Below are 18,408 nucleotides of genomic sequence, written 5' to 3'. Positions count from 1 at the left end.
GTGTGTGGTAAGAGTAAAGGCAGGTAAGAGTAGAGGTGGAGTGGTGAAGCAGAGGTTGTCACTTGGAGACTTGGTCTTCTGTTAGGGCAACACAGGCTGACTAAGTCTGCTCACCTAAGAGTGCCAAGAGTCTAAGCAGGCAACAAGGAAGTGGAGTAGACCTGATGACTAAGACCTATCTACAGTATAGGTATCTGTGGATGATCCTAAGAGACCAAGTCTGAAGAGACAGTCCCAGGCAGAGTAGGCCTTATATTTATACCTCTGTGGTGGAACCTGCTAGAACATCTTGCTTACTCAGCCTAGTCAGGTGATCAGGTCATATGACCAAGGATGAGGTCATATGAGGTCATGCACAGCCATGCACAGCAGGTCACCTGACCATCCAATCCTTCCAGCAGGTTCCAGCACATGCCAAGGTATACCAGCTACTTCCATGTCATAAAGGCTTAGTCATGTCTCTTGACCAAGCAATGAGCTGGTGCCCTGACAGGAACATGGTGCCAGACAAGATTGACAGGATGGTGATCAAAACATGGTGAATGTGGTCATGTCACATTGCCTTCACCAGAGGGGGCACAATGTTCATGATCATGAGCCATGGTGTGGAAACATGCATGCAGAGTGACAATATGTTCAGGAGGAAGATGAGAATGTTGCAGTGGGGGGTGAAATGCCCAAAGGCAGCCCAATGCCCAAGTCCTGTGAATAAGTGGATGTAAATACAATATGGAGCACATTACAATTTTGTCCATCTGAAATGGCCTCAATGGACATTGTGGAGCAATGCAGATAGGGCCCTATAAGGATCTGTCAGGTGGGTGCCAGAGGTGGGGTGTTCCTGCTGATCAACAGCCTAGCTATATATGGCATCTGACTTGGCTTACAAAACCTTTGTCCGGTCCATCTGTGTTGTGTGACTCCTCGGACTTCCGGCATGTCACTGTCATGAAAGAACTAACTTCATATGATGTGATCCAGCTTCCAAAGGCACCATTCGAATGCACTGTGAAAACCATCAGACAAGTACTGGGAGCTTGGTGAGAGCAATCATGTGTAGTGTTGTACATGTGTATGGAGTGTAAGGTTCTCTTTCACATGGGAGGAAGTCTAAGCACAGCCACTTATCTTCAATTCCTATCAAACTGGTTGCTTTCGGGGTCCGAGCAGAAACAAACAACGCATCCTCCGCTGCACTCGCGCAAATCCAGGAAGACCCCTAACCCCGTGCTGGTCTCCCGTGTTTGTCTTATCCGAAGCCCCTTCAACTTTCCTATCCCGTCCGTAAATGAACATCATCCGATCTAATCTAATCACGACCCTGGCGATGAGCTCTCCTTCCCTTCCCTTCTCAAAGGTGTTATCATGGCTGTGAAGCTCGCTGGCACTCATATGCGGGTCAGCAACTGGTTCAGGTAGGAGCAGGACCGGTGGGCGCCTGGCCCGCCTTTCCGGAGCGGGTACCGACGTTGCCCGAAGGGGAGTCCGAATGTGGGCACCCCTTCCCCAAATGTACATTCCGTCACAGTCACGATATGCAACAATGTGGGACAACCGTCGGATCATGTTCCCACCTCTACGGTGCCGTGTGGAACGGGCGGGAGTGGGGTGGGTTGTCTTTTGTACATATATAGATGCACATACTCGCTTGCTGTGCCCGAACACTCACGTTCCTCGTATCGCCGAACCTGACGGTATGACGGATTAGGCGCCATTGAGGAACGATTGAAGGCCCACTGCAACCGGGTTCTGCTCGTCATAATGCACGACACGGCCAGCGAACTTCATCGCATCCTCTCGGTGCGCATAGGACAACAGTTGCAGTGCATGTCACGCGAGATTGAGATTGTTGAGCAGGGCGTAGGCTCGGCCTCGCGCTCATGAGGTCTGATTAATGCAAAGGTCCGATGAACATTTTCCCGACAAATTATTATCTTCTTCCACTGTCCTCTTCCATGCCTGCCTCTTCGTGGGATTCCAGGTCAAAACGCTTGTAAGATAGACAACCCGTGGTGATCAACTGATGATTGAGCTTGATCCCTTCCTCATGTCGTAGTTGACTACAAGACCGTTATTGATCCTTCACATGAGCTCCTCATTAGTCCTCCGGATCGCCATCTTGGATGTTCTGGAGCTTGTTACCTTGAACATGAATGAGAGACAGTGATACATGTCAGGACTGTTCGCTTGTGGACTGTGCGGTACTGAGCGTTGTGATATATCCGCAGCCAGGTATGAAGGTACTAGTCAGGAGCAGTACCCATTCGTAGTGTCCTCTGGAGGGATTCAAGAGCCTGTCTGGTCAGGGATGGATATTGTTGACCTGCTGGGTCTTTTGCCTTTGCTTCCTTTGCTTGCTCCTACCACTCCTCCACCTGTCGCCAATATTCTTCACGTTCTTCGGAATTGAGTACTTCATATCCAGCCTCCAACGCAGCGGAGATCGCCATCTCTGCCGGATCGATGTACATGATAGGGATCTCTTCTACCGCTGTATCGGCAGTACGCGGCTTCTTCGAAGGGGAGCCTCGTCCGCTCCTCGTTTGTGGCCTCTTCTGGCCCCCGCTCGCTGCGTCACCGGAGATTACCAGGGAAGGAAGATCCTGCGCCCTCCAATGCTTGTTCTCAGGGAGCTTATATTGTGAAGGATTGCGCTGAAGGGCATCATTCAGGTCTTTGGTGCACAACGAATGTGCCGCTTTGCAATAAAGACGGAGGAAGCCAAAACACGCGAGGAAATGGGCCACATCCTGGAGATCCCAGAGAAAAACCGGCTCGATACGAAGGATCTGGCAACAATCAGTCATCTTGGGGGACAAGTCCACGGCCGTTCACGCACATCGTCAAACTGATCAGAGAAGACAGACCCATAGAGGCACGCTCCAGCAACACCTTCGGTGGCCATGCCGAATTGTACACGATCTTGGAGATCTAACGCTTTTCGTTGTCGCTGGGACGTGGACATTGGTATTGTCAACTGATTGATGTTGGCCACGAAAGGGATGCGCTTATGTTCGACGGGGAAGACAATCAGTCTTAGGGGTTTACTTGGCATGTCGTGGTATCGGAACTCGGCGGATTCAGCAATGGTCATGGTAGCCATGTTGAATTTGTATGCCCAACTGGCACTAGGACGGTAAATGAGTGCAGAATCGGACTTTTCGGTGGCTGTCGGTATCTGCAGTTTGCGGGTCCTATCACCCCGGGAGAGCTTCACAGGATCCTTCACTTTGCAAGTTCGGAGCGTGTTCCCGCATCTGTTCTCCGCGTCAGACCGGTCATTCTTATGAGTTCAAGCCTTGGCTGCACAATTACCTGAGGCGAGTGGCAGGTACATCAGGACCCTCCGGAAGGGTGCAGCACAATTTCAACATATCGTCAATGGGTCGACGGTATTCCGCCTCGGTAGCCGGTGCAGATATGTCTTCATCTTGGAGTGCCTCTTTCAAATCGCCATAAATCCCAGCGAGCTCTCGGGCGTGCCTCGCGATTTCTGCGGGATCGACATCTTTTGCGTTCCTTTCCTTCCACACGCTAGCGGGAAGCGCTTTAACAGCGTCAATATAAGATGCGAACTCTAGGCACTGGTTCTGCTCGTCGCAAGCCCACTGAAAGCGATATTTTAATGCGCGTGTTGATTGATATCAATCAATTTCACATACGTCCAGAAGGCCGAGGGGAAGAAAAGCAGTCTCGGTTGGTTTCTTCATCTTCTCCACGCTGTCAATAAGACTATACTGTAGGAAAGCTTGTTCCAATACTGGGATCCGCACGTTCCAAGCCTGTAGCTGTTTCGGCACAATTTCGGCCCTGTGCACCCCAGTCGCTAGCAGCCAACAGTCGAATCCCTCTGATGCTACAAACTTGGAGGGTGAAAGACTAGATCTGTCATAGATCGAGAAGATGTGAGATTGCTGCACATGATGGAGGTGTCATGCTCACGTGTTGCTCACGGTCATGTCAATGGGTATCAAGTAGCTAGGTAGTATATATAGCGTAGCTAGTTCAGGTTCGTTCAACTGATCAGATTGGAGTTGGATGACGGGAACAGATCCCCATACTAACTCCGGTCCACGTGATGAGAAGTGTGTGCGTCATGTGAGATCGTCATTATTGGTAACAATTAATAGAATTGCCGAGTCTGGTCTCGGACAGAGCTCCATCCGAGGCGTGCCTCTTCTTCTCGAACGCTGCCTGACGTGTCACTGCACCACAAGATCGAGAGACGCTGGAAACCCGTGAGATGTGGCCGTAAATGGTGTTATTCCCGACGATTGATTGCTCGAGTGCACATCCTTCTCGATGACCGTTGCAGGGTTGTCTTCCTCTTCCATCCTCCTCTTCCATGGATGCATCTCCGTAAGGCCTCCAGAGAAAAACACTTTCAAGACAAAATACCAACTCGCTGTAATCAGTTGCTACGTTATACTGGACTACGAGACCGTTATTGATTCACGGAATGACATCGGTTCCCCATCAGTGCTACGGACCATCTTCTTTCATCCTCTTGAGCTGGTTGCTTTGAGGATAAACGGTAGATAGTGATATATGTGAGGATTGTTCGCTGTGAACTTTGTGATATTGAAGATTGTCATGTCCGAGATTAGCTATGGAGGAATTAATAAAGCAGGAGCGCCTAGTGTGTGCTGGAGGTTCTTCAGAGCCTTGTTGGTCAAGGGCGTATATTCTTCACGTCGCTTCCTTCCCTGCTCCTTTGCCTCCTCTGCTTTTTGCTGCCACTCATTGTATTGTTTCCCGTATTCCTCGCGTTGTTGGAAATCAAGTACTCCATACCCGTCCTTCTCTGCTTGGTTCATCGCCATTTCCTCCACATCCATATACCTAACACGCAACGGTCGCATTGTTTGGGCAGCGGTACGGTTCCTCTTGGAATCCTGTGATCCTCTGCTCCTGCCTGGCTGATCTGCCCGCTTGCGTTTGTCGGCTGAGTCACGGCGTGTGCGGCGACGGTTGCCACTTTCCTCAACCTTGCGACGCTTTGTTGGGGGACCGTCACTGTCGTTGCCTCTATCGTTGTCGTTGTCGTTGTCCGTTTCCTCGTCTTTGTCCTTGTCATCATCGTCTTCCGTGTCTTCCATGACCACAGAAAGATCCCCCGTGGATGCGTAAATTAGGGGATCAGATTCTTCTTCTGCCCTCCAATACAGCCTTTCATCGAGCTGAAAATCCTTAGGGTATTTTTGAAGGGCTTCATCCAGGTCTTCGGTACATAACAAATGCGCTGCTTTGCAATATAGGCTAAGGAAACCAAAACATGAGAGAAAATGGGCCACATCCTGGAGGTTCCAGGGAAAGACAGGTTCGATGCAAATAATCTGACCATAGTCAGTCATCTTACGAGGCAGATGGAAGACGACGTACATCGGAAGATACACCCTTGTAGACGTACCCATAGAGACACGCAGTCCGATCGCCCACGGTGGCCATGCCGAATTGCACACGATCTTTCAGGCCCAATGCCTTCCGTTGTCGCTGGGATGTGGCCATTGGGACCATTAACTGATTGACATTGGCGGTGGAAGAGGCGAGCTTGTGCTCCACTGGAAAGACGAGTGTTCTGAGAGCTTCACCTGGTTTGTCATGGTACCGGAACTCGGCGTGGGCGAGCGGATCAATATAGTTGGTAGCTATGTTGAATCGCCATGTCCAAGCAACACTGGGTACGAAGACGAGCGCAGCATCCAATTTGGAGGAGGGTTTTGGCATCAATGCAACACCTTCTGCATCGGAAAAGCGTCGTGGGATCCCTCACTTTGCATCCTCGAATCACGTTCTCGCATCTACTCTCTGCGTCAGAGCTGCTTTGGGCCACAGGGTCGAGTTGGCACTTACCTGAGGCGAGTGGAAGGTGAACGAGGATCCTTAGAATGGGTGCAGCACATATTCAACATACTGACGATGGGGCGATGATACTCAGCCTCAGTGATCGGAGCGGCAGGGTCTTCATTTCGCGCAGATCGTATGATATCACCATAAATGCGAGCAAGCTCTTGAACGTGCCTCACGATCTTCGCGCGGTCGACATCTTCTGCATCCCGGTTCTTCCATGCACTGACAGGAAGCGCTTTAACGGCTTCGATAAAATGCGCAAACTCAGTGCACTGGTTTTCTTCATCGCACGCCCACTGATGGAGATGTATTAGCACATGTCGACGAAGCGCAGACAAAATCACATGCATCCAGCAGGGCCGGGGGCAGAAAGGCAGCCGCACTTGGTCTCTTCATCTTCTCCAGACTGTCTATGAGACTGTGCTGTAACAAAGCGTGTTCAAATTCTGGGATTTGCACCTCCCAGGTCTCTGGCTGGGTGGGTAGGACTTGACCCCTTTCCACCTGAATCGCTCGAAGCCACCCCGCGAAGTCCCCCGTTGCTGCAAACTTGGAGTGTGAAAGATTGGATCTGTCACAGTTCAAGCCGAATGAGATGGATCCCTATAAATTGATATACTCACGCGGTCCGTTTTCTCTTTGCCATATGGACGACAGATTTTCATTTTGCGTAGCGTCTTAAGGTGAATGAAGGGTAGAGTTGAATGGTATCACTGAGGGGCAGTGTTGGCCTTATTTGGTTCCGCTCCAGAGGCATCGATCTCCTCAGTTGCCCACGACAACGATCGACATGCAGAAGATTGCTGGTATATATATACTGTGATGTCATTTACATTATGATTAGGCCCTGGAAACAGCACCAATTAGTCCAAGAATCCGCTACTTTAACTTTTAAAAAACCGCCAGGATCGATTAGCTCAACAGTCAGTAGTTCAACAACTGCAAAGTCCAATTTTCGTTTTCCGATACCCAAGCGCTCAACTAGCAAGCTCTCCAGTACTGAAGATAAGTGTCTGTTCTTTCCCTTAGCCATATTCTACACCCGCGATTTGGATACACATACCAGGGGTTCCAAGTCATCAACTCCCAACGTGGTAGCAAGGAGGTCCACATCCCCCGTGACATAAATCATGTTCACACTCTGGGAGTAGACCATGTACACGTCCGGGTAGCCTAACATACATGAGCCGTGGTGCGAAGCTGCTACTGGAGAATACGTACTGCCGTCGGGGTTGACCCAGTTGACTCCAAGTGCACCCGTAGCGGGGTCGATGGAGAATACGCTCGTTTCGGTCCACCCTGCTGCCGCGCCTTCTACATACGTCGGTGGTGTGCCCACAGGCGCTGTCAACCAGTCAGCACAAACTTCCTTTTCATAGGAAAGACCCCTCCTAAGAGAAACGTACTGTTCATGCCCCAATCACTGAAGATCAGGTAGTTGGCATTCCCTGCACCGAGGGACATGTCATAGTCTATCCACCCATTGGTTTGATCATCCCAGCCGATATGGTCTGTGTACAACCCCACGAGGGAGAGGATGAGCCCTTCAAATCCCTGTCGCAGCATTGGTACTTTCTAAGCTGGGTCAAGGTGAACGCACCTCATATCCGATCTGGATCAGCTCGTCGGCAGAATCGGGCACCGTGAACGTGAATGGTACAGGTGTACACCCCGGCACCGCACGCGAACAGCGGACATACAAGCTGTCGTACGGCTCGAGCGAGGTGGTCTCGGGGCTGAAATAGCCCAGAGAGTCGGACTGCCTCTTGCGAGAGGGGCTAGAGCCGACGTAGGCCTTGACGAGACCGTTGACGGACGTCCCAGGAATGAGGAGGGTGGATGTTGATGACCGAGCTACTGGGGGTGCCTCTGAAGTCCACATCAGCAAGAATGCAGAAAGAGGCAGCCTGAGAGCGTACTGAGCGCACGGGTGACGCGGTGTTGGACGAGACCATCGACGTCTTTGCGAATGTGAAGAGCTGAGCAATCGGACACGGCTACAGCGAGAGCGAGCAGCGCTCGCATAAGATTAGATGCGAGCATAGTAAAGATCAAGAATATGGTAATGAGTGAAGAAGTTAAAGGAAAGGACGAAGATCGAGTCTTCAAGTGTTGTCAAAAGGAGGGGCAGGAGCGCGCTCAAGGGCGAGTGCAGGCAGAAAGAAGGGGAGGATGAGGAGAGACAGGGTGAAGCATAGCCAGTACAGAAAGGTCTATTCCATTCCATCAACAGGGCGGTGCCCGGCAAATGGGAAGCGCCGGTGCCTGGCTCGTCACGTGAAAATCTATTTATGCAGCGGTTTCTCTTCGTGCCAAGTTGTTGGTCTGTTTCGCGATTGTCAGCCCCTCAACTGTCGTTTAGAATATTTGGTATCTTCCAGTTAGAGAATTCTCTGTATCGTCCAGTCATGGCAGTTTGCGAAGTTCGAGAAAGGCCGAAGTGAACGTTTTAACGGGCCCTTTCCATGCCGTAAATGTGGCTGCCTGCAAGAAAAGCGGAGTCCAAATTCCGTTGCGTTGATGTCGTAATAGGTTTGAGACCCTCGGCTCCGCGGCGCACCTCCGTTGAGCGCATTCTGACTCCAAGAGCTCCCATGAGACAAACCTGAAGAGGACTGTCATATACATTATAGGATCGCTGCATAAATGTACGTTAAGTGCAACAATCGTGTGAATCAGTGGTGTATCAGAGTATTTCGATGTCAGCCCATACCGACCAATTAAACCTGAGAAAAAGTCTACAAAATCGAACCAAAGAAGGATCACTCAGACAGGTACTTCGTGTCTTTCTCTGAGCCCTCCTCTGCGCCTTGTATCGTGGGATCGATTTCGCTATCTTCAGGCAGAGCGCGAGCCTTGTCCCGCCTGTCCCAGTACCAAATGGCAGCAATGATGATAACGGCGATGGCGTTGAAGGCGGCGCAGCTCTGGTATCCAACAGAGAATTTTGGTGCTTTGGAGGCGGGAAGTGTAAGAATCGTCACCCATGCAGCCATTGCATACTGTGCGCAGTTCATGCTCGCGACGATGAAACTCCGCACACCGTCATCTTGCCTATTCACCTCGTTGGCCCAGGTGAAGAAGAGAGGGGTGATGTACTCGACACCGAGGGTCAAGTAGCTGAAGAATTTGAGGCCGTTAGGGATATCCCACACAGAGAGGCAGGCGAGGGGGAATATGCCATAGATAATGGCAATGATCATGATGAGTGGGCGGTTCTCGATGTAATCAGAGACCCATCCCCAAATCAGAACGGCGACAAGAGTGACCAAGTTTGTGAATGTTGGAATGATGTTACGCAGATAGACGCTGTAACCTTCAGCCTGCAGCCACACACCGAACCAAGTGGTAGCAGCTTGCGTTCCCAGGCCAAAGACTGGCAATGATTGAGCAATTGTGCTACATTACAGAATCGGAGTGACTCACAGACGTAACCAGGAACAAACAGATACCAATGCCACGTGGAAAAGGCCCGCTTAATCAGCTTCCAGTCGAAGAATCCTGGATTCTTCCCCACTCCCGCACGAGCAATTCGGTCTACAGCAAGCTGTTTGTCCTACACGTGGATGTTAATATCAGAAGAATATGGTTCATATTTCCCTGAATGACTCACAGCAGGTGTCATCCACCAACCGCGTGCACGCGCAGGCGAATCCGGGAAGAAGAAGAAGCCAACCAGGGCAATAGGAAGCGACATGACACCATCCATGATGAAGAGCCATCTCCATCCCGCAAGACCACCGACGCCAGTCAGGTTGTAGCATGCCGCTTGAAGATAACCGGAGAAGAAGGATCCAACTTGGGCCATGACGAAGAAGATTGAGCTGCGCTTACCCAACTCGGCAGGTGTGTACCAAGCGGCTAGGGTAACGAGCATGCCGGGGAAGAACGGTGCCTCTGCAAGCCCAACGAAAAAACGGCAAGCAGCCAGATGACCAGGGGTCTTCACAGCTGCAGTTGCAAAGGTGGCGATGGACCAAATGACTTCGAAGAGTGGCAACACATGATGGGGACGATACTTTTGGAGAAGGAGAGTCTGAGTGAGACCCGATAGTTAGTGACTCGCGTCGCACACATCCATTACAAAGACGTACCCCAGGAATCTGGCCGATGGCGTACCCAATAGAGAACAGCGCATTTGCAACGTTGTATGAATTGCCATCCAAGTTTATGTCCGTCTTCAAGCCAGATACATACGCGTTTGATAGATTCTGCTGATCTGAAAGGAACTTTAGCCCAATCTTCCATTGAGTCATCACATAGACGCACCCAGAAGCTTCAAGAACTCTGCCAAGCATGCATAGACTAAAATAGTCATGTCCAGCTTCACGAGCAGTCTTTGCTCTTCGGGTGACTTTTGATCCGTGCTACATGAGAAGAACACAGTCAGCTCCCTTTGTGAAGATCAACATAGATAAAACTGACTCATGATCCCAGATGAATGAGCGCCAACCCTTCTTTGCCTTTGGGTTTAAACCCGTTCTCTTGAGAGCCGCTTGCTTCTCCGCATCAAAGTCGATGTCGGCCATGTTCGTTGCGGTGCAAGTGAGAAGGAACGAAAACACTTAAAGTCGCCGCTTCTCGAGCGCTCTGCAACTTTTAAGCAACCCGATCTCTTCTTCCGCTAGTCGAGTAAGGTGCTCGATGGCACCAAACATTCGTGCCATTTCTGCAGCGATTGCGTGATTTGGGCGGGTTGAAGTCAACGATGCTCTAACAGGAAACGTGACGGCACAAGGGGAAGCAAAGATACGCGACAGGCACGCCATTCTGATAAGAAGTTGTGCGATAGTCGGCCATTTTGAGCAATAAACCGCGGTGTCCGGATTGCATTAGGAAGATGAGACTCTGGCAGCGGACCGGACTTTTTTCAAAGGGGAAAAGGGTTAACATCTCACGTGCAATTAAATTTCGGGAAAGGTTAAATTAACTTCCTTCAGGGTTCAGCACAGCCTCAAATCAGGTTCTTTATTTCAGCTGTGTCTCTCGGATTCGGAGCGGATGTTGTCGGGTGGGCGCTTGTCCGGCCCGGCTCCCTCATGCCGACCGATCAGAAGGGTTCGGCCGACTCCTTTTAATAAACTTATGAATAGGGAAAGCGGGGAATGGACTTCTTGAATCGAAAAGTAATTGAACCCCACAATGTTCCGTTTTGTCTAATCGTATCTTTCATTGTTAATGACGCAATTCAGAACCTACTTTACGCCTATTGAAAGATCGAACAGATGGTGTATTTAAAGATCGAGTCCTACATCCAGATCATGCTCTGAGTGCTCGATGAGTCCATGCTCTCAATCCCTGCTTCCTAAATGAAGAGCTCACCTGCTGAAGATTCTTGTGCGCCTGACGGAGTGCGTTCTGATAAGCCTCCAAACTGTTCAATCCGCCTCCGATATCTGCATTAGGGTCGAAGTGAATGGGTGCACGACCACAAGCCAGCTTCGATACATATGAGCAGGAAGCAGCCGAGACATTTATGATGGGGCTTACATCTGCATGATAGACCGGGGTTGGGATGCTGACCGTCCTGGTGGCTCGAGGGAAATTATGGGTCAAAGCGAACGTCAGATTCTGCAGGCTATCCGCACTGAATCCGTTCTCGTCGGCGACCACCGAGACATGCATTGGACGAGACGTGCCAAGGAGACCAGCGTGACTCTGCAAGTAGAAGTCCCACCTGCGAAACTAGATAAGCTGATAATATCAACACGCCGAGACGAACTTACTCGTATGGGTGAGCAACGTCACTGTGTGGGAGATCATCAGCAAAATGGTTGGACCATACATCTGGACTCACGTGTCAACCACAAACCCAGCAGGTGCATTTTCTGATTTCTTGGTCAATATGCCTGTCTTGGATACCAGATCAGAAAGCTTACCTGTGCGATCGGCGTCCGAGCGCTTCGGGAAGAATCGAACGTGATGACGCTTTCCTACGACCATGAAAGTTATCTTTGGCGGCTTGAGCCCCATAGCCTCGAAGGCGCCTGGATTGTGTTAGTGACTATGGCGGGGCACTTGTCCTCCGGGCTTACTGCGGATTGCCTGCACTTCGCTCGTGTACACCTCAGCGAATTGACCCTCGCTGACACCATCCCTCACTGGTCGTTAGAGGCAGACGCCGAGACTGAAAGAATCGCCCACCTATAAAAGATTACCGTCTGCGGCACGATGTTGCTTTTCCCAATCGTAGCCTTCTGGTACTCCTGGAACCGAGCAATTGCCCACTATGGTATTATTCAGCACTGCGATCCGCTGATCCAGGCCCATCGGACAACACAGACCTGGGTCATTTCCTGAAGATCCTTGAGAATTTCAACTTTCCCCTCTTGTGCACGAACAGTCGTAACATAAACGGTCACATTCCTATCCACACTGGCTGCCAGTGCAGAAATGCTAGGCTTGTCTTTTTCTCCGGGTCCGGGATGGCTCGTATCAGCCCCTGGAAAGTTTGTCAGCCAAACTGAATTTCTCTGTGTCAAGCGAACGACCGACCGAATACCATGAAAGGAACTTTAGCCAACTCCTTGATGGCAGCACCCATAGGGAAATGGTTTTGTCCGGAGAGTTTGAGATTAATTCTGATTCCGTTCAGCTGAGTTGCGTTGAACAAAGGAACGCATCCTACTTCATAGCGACATTCGCACAATATTGCATGTTTGGTCGAGTGACTTTGTCCAGTCTGACGTGCTGAGTAGCCACGCCCATGACGATATCACCCCAGTGTTTAACACGAGTGCTACACACGCGTTCATCAGTTTAGGGGCGTTTGGTAGTTTCTAAAGAGAAATCACTAGAGATCCGCAGAACCGTTGGTGATGATGAGATACAAGTTAGGCTTTGGCACTTTATACCGATTGCGCACATCATTTCCGACTTTCAGCAGTTCCTGATAAGGTGGTAAATATCAGGCTCCGTCATATCGACTCGCATGCCGCACGTCCGCATCGCTTTCACCATCGTCTTCACAAGCTCTTGCGTTTGTTGCCGAGAAAAACTCCCTCTTCCAGCGCCGGGGCAGAGGTTGACAACGACCCAGACGCCCACGCTAGCGCTGCGAACGAACTCCTTACCTCGCAAGTTCCATGCGCCATTGGTCACGTCCTAAGCCTCCATCAGTAATAGGAATGTACTTATTGATCTGACTTACAAGCTTCCCATCCTTGTACTCCACTGGAGTCCCCCGTAGCTGGCGTCCTTCGCATTGGATCGGTTGTACGCCAACACGCAGGCCCGCATTGTTCATGTAGTCGCTCCGGTCATACATCATATCTCCGAGACCCTGTACAATAGTGTTGATGCGCTGGTCCGGCTTTCGGTTCGAGAATGCGATCATTTCGCGGGTCAGGTCACCTTGATTGATTTTTTTCCTGTACAGCTGCCCCGGCTCGATGATGCACATTTCTAGAGGGAGTGCGGCGGTCTTCGACACCCAGACACAGCACGCGTAGGGGTAACGGAGGGTGACGTTGTAAGTGTCTAGAAAATATTGCTGTGTCTCAAGTAAGTATCATATATCAAAACCGTTCATCACCAGGGAGTGCTTACGGTAATCTTTGGTCCATCATCCTCTAACTCGATCTTGTCCGCTCCACGCTTGTCAAACTTATGGATAGGCCTTCCCTTCATCCCGGGTTTGTGAGAAAACCTGACTCTGACGTCCTTTAGATAGCGATTGAGGTTATTGATTTCGGCGTCGGACAAGTTCTGCAGGTCGCGGACATTACGCTTGTTCAGATAGGTCATGACGACATCCAGCAGGGGACCCTCGTTCCAGCTGAAGATGGCTTAGCTGGCATCACGGGGAGCAAAGAGGCACTTGTAGTAAACCAGCAGTTATATCGACGTTGACAAGTAGTTTTCCCATAGTTGGGCGTACAGATCTACGGTAAGGGGTTTGGCTAGTATATGCGGCGCATATACTCACTGGAAATATCCACGGACAAGACTCAGACCATTACCTAGAGGTTTCATATCGGCCTTAGTAAAGAAGTTTTTAGCATTATGTGGCTAGCGCCTGTGCCAAGACGAGTCAGAACCTGGGCATATAGAAGCAAAAAAAACATACTGGATCGCAGCCTGGCGGAGTATGACATTGAGACAGTTAAGGATTTGGAGCACCTCATTCGAGCTTGGCGCCTGACCATTGCGTATGTAGTCCATAAGCAGCCTATGAGGGAAAACAGAGGTAAGGAAGACCCTCCGTATGGCAGCAGAGAGTACCATACTGAGGGCGTACAGTGTTCACGATAGTGAGGCGGAGAATGAAGTGCCCCGGGCTGCCAGGGGGAGGAGGGGATTTTTTCTTGGTCATGAGAACGTGGAACTGGAGGTTTTTCAGACTGCGCCACGCGCATATATGACAGTTAGATACTTACATTTTCAGTTTTGCCAATCGGGTATTCGGCTGAAGCGTAGAGGTTCTTGTCCCCGTCATATGAGGCACGCGGGGAGAACACCTGGGGATAGGAGATCGTCTGCAGATGGTCGATGATCTCATACTTGCGACGCGTCACGTCGCCGGCTGTGATCTCCGGCTCGATATCTACGCGACGGTCATGAGCTGGCTCACAGGACGCTTCAAACAGAACGTACCGACGCTGTAGTGCGTGATGAGGTGCTGTCCAGCCCAGGTCAGCTCGAAGTGGTTGGTAGTCACTTGCAGTTTTCTGCCGTCACTTCCGAAGCCAGGTCGACGGGGGAAGTTGACGACTGGGAGAGACTGCGAGGAAAGAGCTGCCTGCGGCGCACCGGGTTGGGAAGTATAGGAATTGTATGCCATTGTTTTGGTTTCCGTTTCAGTAGACTAGTGTAGGAGGGAAGATCGAGGTTAAGATGGTGAAGAAAGATAGAATGAGAGGGGGGAGAAAGTTATAAAACGTTGAAAGAGGTGAGTGGTCGGTGGCAAGATGTGGGCCGAGGGTTGGATGTGAAAGAAAAAATACCTACAGGTTTCTTCAGAAAAAAATGTGACTGTGACTTTGCAAAGAGTGATCACTACTGGCCAGACTGGTCCGTGCACCCGGGAGACGCGTCCCGCAGTGATGACGGGCATACATATCATCCAACATTGAACCCTCGAATGCGCGTGAATGCATCGCTTGTTCTTCTTCTCATTTCTTCCCATTGTCTTCCTTCAGGCATGGACCAGCGTTGGAAGTAAAGCAGGCAGCCGGTCCATGCTGTCGAGCTAGGGACGAGTCGGGAACGGCGGCGCTGCAAACTTGCCTCAGACACAGTGTTCAGGTGGGTTGCAGGTATGCGACGGACTTCCGAGCTTCCTACAAGTCAGGAAACGGGTGTGTGGAGGACGAGGCGCCAATGGCCGTCGCCGCACATTGCTATTGCTCCTAGAGCATGGATTTTCTCTTCACAGCCTGAGCAACAGGGGGAGTAATAGCCCTTTCCGCCGCCCATTTATGTAGCCTGATATACACGAGTATAGCTGTGCATGAGTATGAATAGTGATGGCGGGTCGCGACAATGAGTGGCGGAAGGAATGTTGTCTCTGGAAGCCGCGTGTTTCGGGCGGCGTAAAGTCCGATCGGCCAGATTGGGGTTCTTCTTGCGCCTGTTCTATCGATTGGAATCGATGAATTTGAATGCAACGTTGCTCTGGATCTCATTTATTTATTTTCTTTTCCATGTTTGAACTGGACAGCCATTCAATAAACGCCCACCACGGAAATTGCCCGGGGCATGCATTCCACTCGTGTTCCTCTTCTGATGGTCACAAAATGGCTGGATTATTGAGTACCCGGAACTGTTTTTCCCCCTCATTTTGGCATTGAACTGCTGTGATAGAATACTTTCTATTCCTCATTAACCGAATATTGTACAGTCCGGGTTGCATTGTCTGCAGAACATGTTTCTCAACTCATCTCAAACATTTCGCACGATAACTTGAAACTAACATAACGACCCCAGTTAATCAACACAATACGCACACACAAAATGAGTTCCTGCACAGCCAAGTTGCCCAGAAGTTTAATCATACACTCTCAGTCCAACCTACACTTCGCTTTTCAACCCTTAGTATAGCCTTCAGATGGTCTTACTGGCCGTTCAACAACCACCACAACCACCTCCCCCTCCCCCACCACCGCACCCCCCACCCCCTCCGCATCCTCCCCCACCACCACATCCACCTCCTCCTCCACACCCGCCACCCCCACCACACGATCCTCCGCCTCCACACGCCCCCCCAGCACCGCCAGCACACGCAGCAGCGTACGCGCCCCCGTTCATACCGCAGAACGCGCCCGCACCGGCAGCGCATCCCCCGTACCCTCCCCAACCGTAGACGATCCCCGGCTGGTAGTAGTACATCCCTGCGCCCATGAATCCCGAGGGCATTATCCCCCAGTAAGGGACATAAGCCTCCCCGGTCCTGGCGCGATGTTCCTCCAATCTACGGACATGCATCGCCGTCCAGGCATCAGCTTTCCCCTGCTCGACCTCCCGCTTAGCCTTAGCCATCCGTTCGCGCCAGACCTTCTCCCTATGCTGCCGGCGTTTGTCGAACGCCGGGCTGTTGGCGAGTATGACCGCATTATGTTCCGAGGCATGCGTAGGCTCCGAGTCCTTGTCCAGCGTGCTGAGCAGGTCGGGGCGGGGGTTGTTCAGCGCCGAAGTACTGTTAGAGCGCTTGAGGCGAGAAGCGAACTTGTTCAGTTTATCCCCGAACGAAGCGTCAGCTGGCATACACCCGCATACACTGTACGGGACCCCAAACCGTGCCTGTGTATACTCAGCACTCGTCTACCAAAGAATGCAGCACATACCCTCCACGCCTTGGCAGTGATATCGAAGCTCGTGCTCAGTGTGTTCTCCTCTACTTTATCATCGTGATCGGGTGCTCTGGCTAGGAGTCTAAGACAGCTCGTGCGATAGCCGTCACCTAGCAGTTGATGGGTATGCCAAGCCAAATCGATATCCAGCGTAGGGACGTAGAACGCCGGTCCAGCACTCATCAGATCCAGGAAAGCGTGATACCTGGCAATAGCCCGGATCAGAGGAGCAGGGTCGTCCATCCTCCCGGGGTCGGTCCACCCCAAGTCTCGCATTTTCTGGATAAACGTCCCCTGGCGTACGACCGCGCCTACAAGGTCGAGGCTTGCTTCCTCCGGATGGGCGTACAGCGAGAGAACACGCTTCCACGCCTTGGGAGTAGGGGTCGTAGGCGCCACAATCCGGTTTGCGAGTCGGATACGGAGCTCGATCTGCGCGAGATGCCAGGTAGCTTCTTGCCCAATCTCCCGGGGAGACTTGAGCTTGTCTTTGCACAGAAGCTCATAGTACTGTTTCTCATGAGTATCTCATTTCAGAGTTGGAGAAAGGGCGCACCTTGAGGAACCTCACGTTCAGCGTAAGCGGTCGGTACCTATCGACCTCCCCATTAAGGGGGTTGAGCAGCGTGCCCGCCAGGGCGAACCTCGGTTGGGTCTTTTCCGCCGCGCTCTGAGCCATCGTGGAGCACCTATACGCGTCTCTAGCAAACCTGCGCACACCCAGAGCCTCCTTGCCAAACTCGAGGGAGCAAGATGGGCATGTAGCTTTGAACAACTGCTGCGCCCATCCAGTCTTTGCTTCGCCGGGGACGAACCAGGGTACGTCGATGCTCCCTTCACACGAGGGGCAGGGGATCGTGTGCATGTCCTTCGGTCCTGTCTGGAGCGGAGGGTCGAACTCGAGCCCAGTGCCTTCGGTCCACGCGGATATCTGCTCCGGTACAGGCTTCTCGGCGAGCTGAGCAGCGAGCATGAGTGGGAACGCTCCAAGGACGCCCCATGGTGGTCCTCGTCCCCGCACGCAGTCTTCGTAGTAGTTCCGTGGGTTGAGCATGTATGCATGCCAGACGAGGAGGACATCGGTCGGTGGGAGCTCGTGTGCACGTAGTGGACCCGACTCGGGTACGCGACGAGCGACGACACGTTCTCCCCATGTGAAGAATCGTGCTACAGCACGATGCAGGAATGTGACCCATTTCTCCTCTGCTGTTTCTGGTCCACCGGGGAGTGAGTTGCTGGCATCGGTGACGGTGTCTTTGAGCGTATAGAACGCACGAAGGACGGCGAGGTGAGCGGTGACGAGCGGGAGGTCGACGAGTGGAGGAGTCTGGTGGTTTCCTATTGGGAATGTTGGTGGTAGAGAAGAGGGATAGGGAGGTGGCAAGTCCTGGCATTTCTCGTCTTTGGTAGGTACTGGAGGTGCGAGTGATGCACCTGCACCTGCCCGTGGTGCGTACACAGGCGGTTGCTCTTTCTCCGCTTGTCTGTTTGTCTTTCCAAAAGTGACCATTTCGTCCAGCCAAGTATTCAAGTTCAACTAGGTGCTGGCAGAGACTAGCAGTTGGTGGGGGTATATCGATAACCTTGACAGCCAAGCACTTATAACTGTCTGTTTATCTCTTCACACGTTTTAATCATTCCAAGGCGGTGCATTTCCTTCCTCGGCACAACCGGCTTACCCCACATATAAGGCCGGAACGACGTGCACCGGGTTTGCGGAGAAACGACCATGCCCGAGAATTGTCATCTTATCACCCACTTCTTACTT

At 51.5% G+C, this 18,408-nt stretch overlaps 5 protein-coding genes across 5 annotated transcripts; all 5 read right to left on the bottom strand.

The window, feature by feature from the left end:
- Positions 1-2,360: 2,360 nt before the first annotated feature.
- On the bottom strand, positions 2,361-3,959 carry DACRYDRAFT_108908 (uncharacterized protein; the record flags this gene model as incomplete). The annotated part of the gene is made up of 5 exons (XM_040768761.1): positions 2,361-2,789; positions 2,840-3,257; positions 3,316-3,608; positions 3,663-3,885; positions 3,943-3,959. The coding sequence occupies 5 exons, from the start codon at positions 3,957-3,959 to the stop codon at positions 2,361-2,363; spliced, it is 1,380 nt and encodes a 459-aa protein (XP_040627753.1).
- Positions 3,960-6,670: 2,711 nt separating this feature from the next.
- DACRYDRAFT_23161 (uncharacterized protein) lies at positions 6,671-7,905 on the bottom strand. The gene is made up of 6 exons (XM_040773129.1): positions 7,770-7,905; positions 7,451-7,719; positions 7,257-7,404; positions 7,072-7,194; positions 6,914-7,023; positions 6,671-6,863 (listed from the first exon to the last, which is right to left on the bottom strand). The coding sequence occupies exons 1-6, from the start codon at positions 7,891-7,893 to the stop codon at positions 6,828-6,830; spliced, it is 810 nt and encodes a 269-aa protein (XP_040627752.1). The 5' UTR covers positions 7,894-7,905; the 3' UTR covers positions 6,671-6,827.
- Positions 7,906-8,612: 707 nt separating this feature from the next.
- On the bottom strand, positions 8,613-10,615 carry DACRYDRAFT_81072 (MFS general substrate transporter; the record flags this gene model as incomplete). The annotated part of the gene is made up of 6 exons (XM_040776490.1): positions 10,276-10,615; positions 10,120-10,217; positions 9,945-10,069; positions 9,464-9,886; positions 9,277-9,406; positions 8,613-9,226 (listed from the first exon to the last, which is right to left on the bottom strand). The coding sequence occupies exons 1-6, from the start codon at positions 10,377-10,379 to the stop codon at positions 8,613-8,615; spliced, it is 1,494 nt and encodes a 497-aa protein (XP_040627751.1). The 5' UTR covers positions 10,380-10,615.
- A 483-nt stretch (positions 10,616-11,098) lies between these two features.
- On the bottom strand, positions 11,099-14,632 carry DACRYDRAFT_108905 (Piwi-domain-containing protein; the record flags this gene model as incomplete). The annotated part of the gene is made up of 19 exons (XM_040768760.1): positions 11,099-11,116; positions 11,173-11,289; positions 11,341-11,527; positions 11,577-11,597; positions 11,648-11,678; positions 11,730-11,837; positions 11,886-11,947; positions 11,995-12,077; positions 12,135-12,292; positions 12,346-12,431; positions 12,479-12,589; positions 12,645-12,739; positions 12,808-12,954; positions 13,001-13,342; positions 13,399-13,627; positions 13,919-14,020; positions 14,079-14,176; positions 14,229-14,395; positions 14,446-14,632. 19 exons carry the CDS (start codon positions 14,630-14,632, stop codon positions 11,099-11,101), a joined length of 2,349 nt encoding a protein of 782 aa, XP_040627750.1.
- A 1,283-nt stretch (positions 14,633-15,915) lies between these two features.
- Positions 15,916-18,150, bottom strand: DACRYDRAFT_117237 (uncharacterized protein; the record flags this gene model as incomplete). Its single annotated transcript, XM_040770343.1, has 3 exons — positions 15,916-16,590; positions 16,635-17,150; positions 17,197-18,150. 3 exons carry the CDS (start codon positions 18,148-18,150, stop codon positions 15,916-15,918), a joined length of 2,145 nt encoding a protein of 714 aa, XP_040627749.1.
- Between the last annotated feature and the right edge of the window lie 258 nt (positions 18,151-18,408).

Source organism: Dacryopinax primogenitus (genome assembly GCF_000292625.1).
Source record: "Dacryopinax primogenitus strain DJM-731 SS1 chromosome Unknown DACRYscaffold_12, whole genome shotgun sequence".
Classification (NCBI taxonomy): domain Eukaryota; kingdom Fungi; phylum Basidiomycota; class Dacrymycetes; order Dacrymycetales; family Dacrymycetaceae; genus Dacryopinax; species Dacryopinax primogenitus.
Note: the sequence above shows the minus strand (reverse complement) of the source record. Positions and strands in the feature narration are given on the sequence as shown.

Coding starts and splice junctions, on each gene's coding strand:
- DACRYDRAFT_23161 (XM_040773129.1), bottom strand. CDS start 7,893: ATGCTCGCATCTAATCTTATGCGAGCGCTGCTCGCTCTCGCTGTAGCC. Junction 7,405..7,450: donor TGATCCAGATCGGATATGAG/GTGCGTTCACCT, acceptor ATGCTGCGACAG/GGATTTGAAGGGCTCATCCT. Junction 6,864..6,913: donor TTGATGACTTGGAACCCCTG/GTATGTGTATCC, acceptor GGGAAAGAACAG/ACACTTATCTTCAGTACTGG.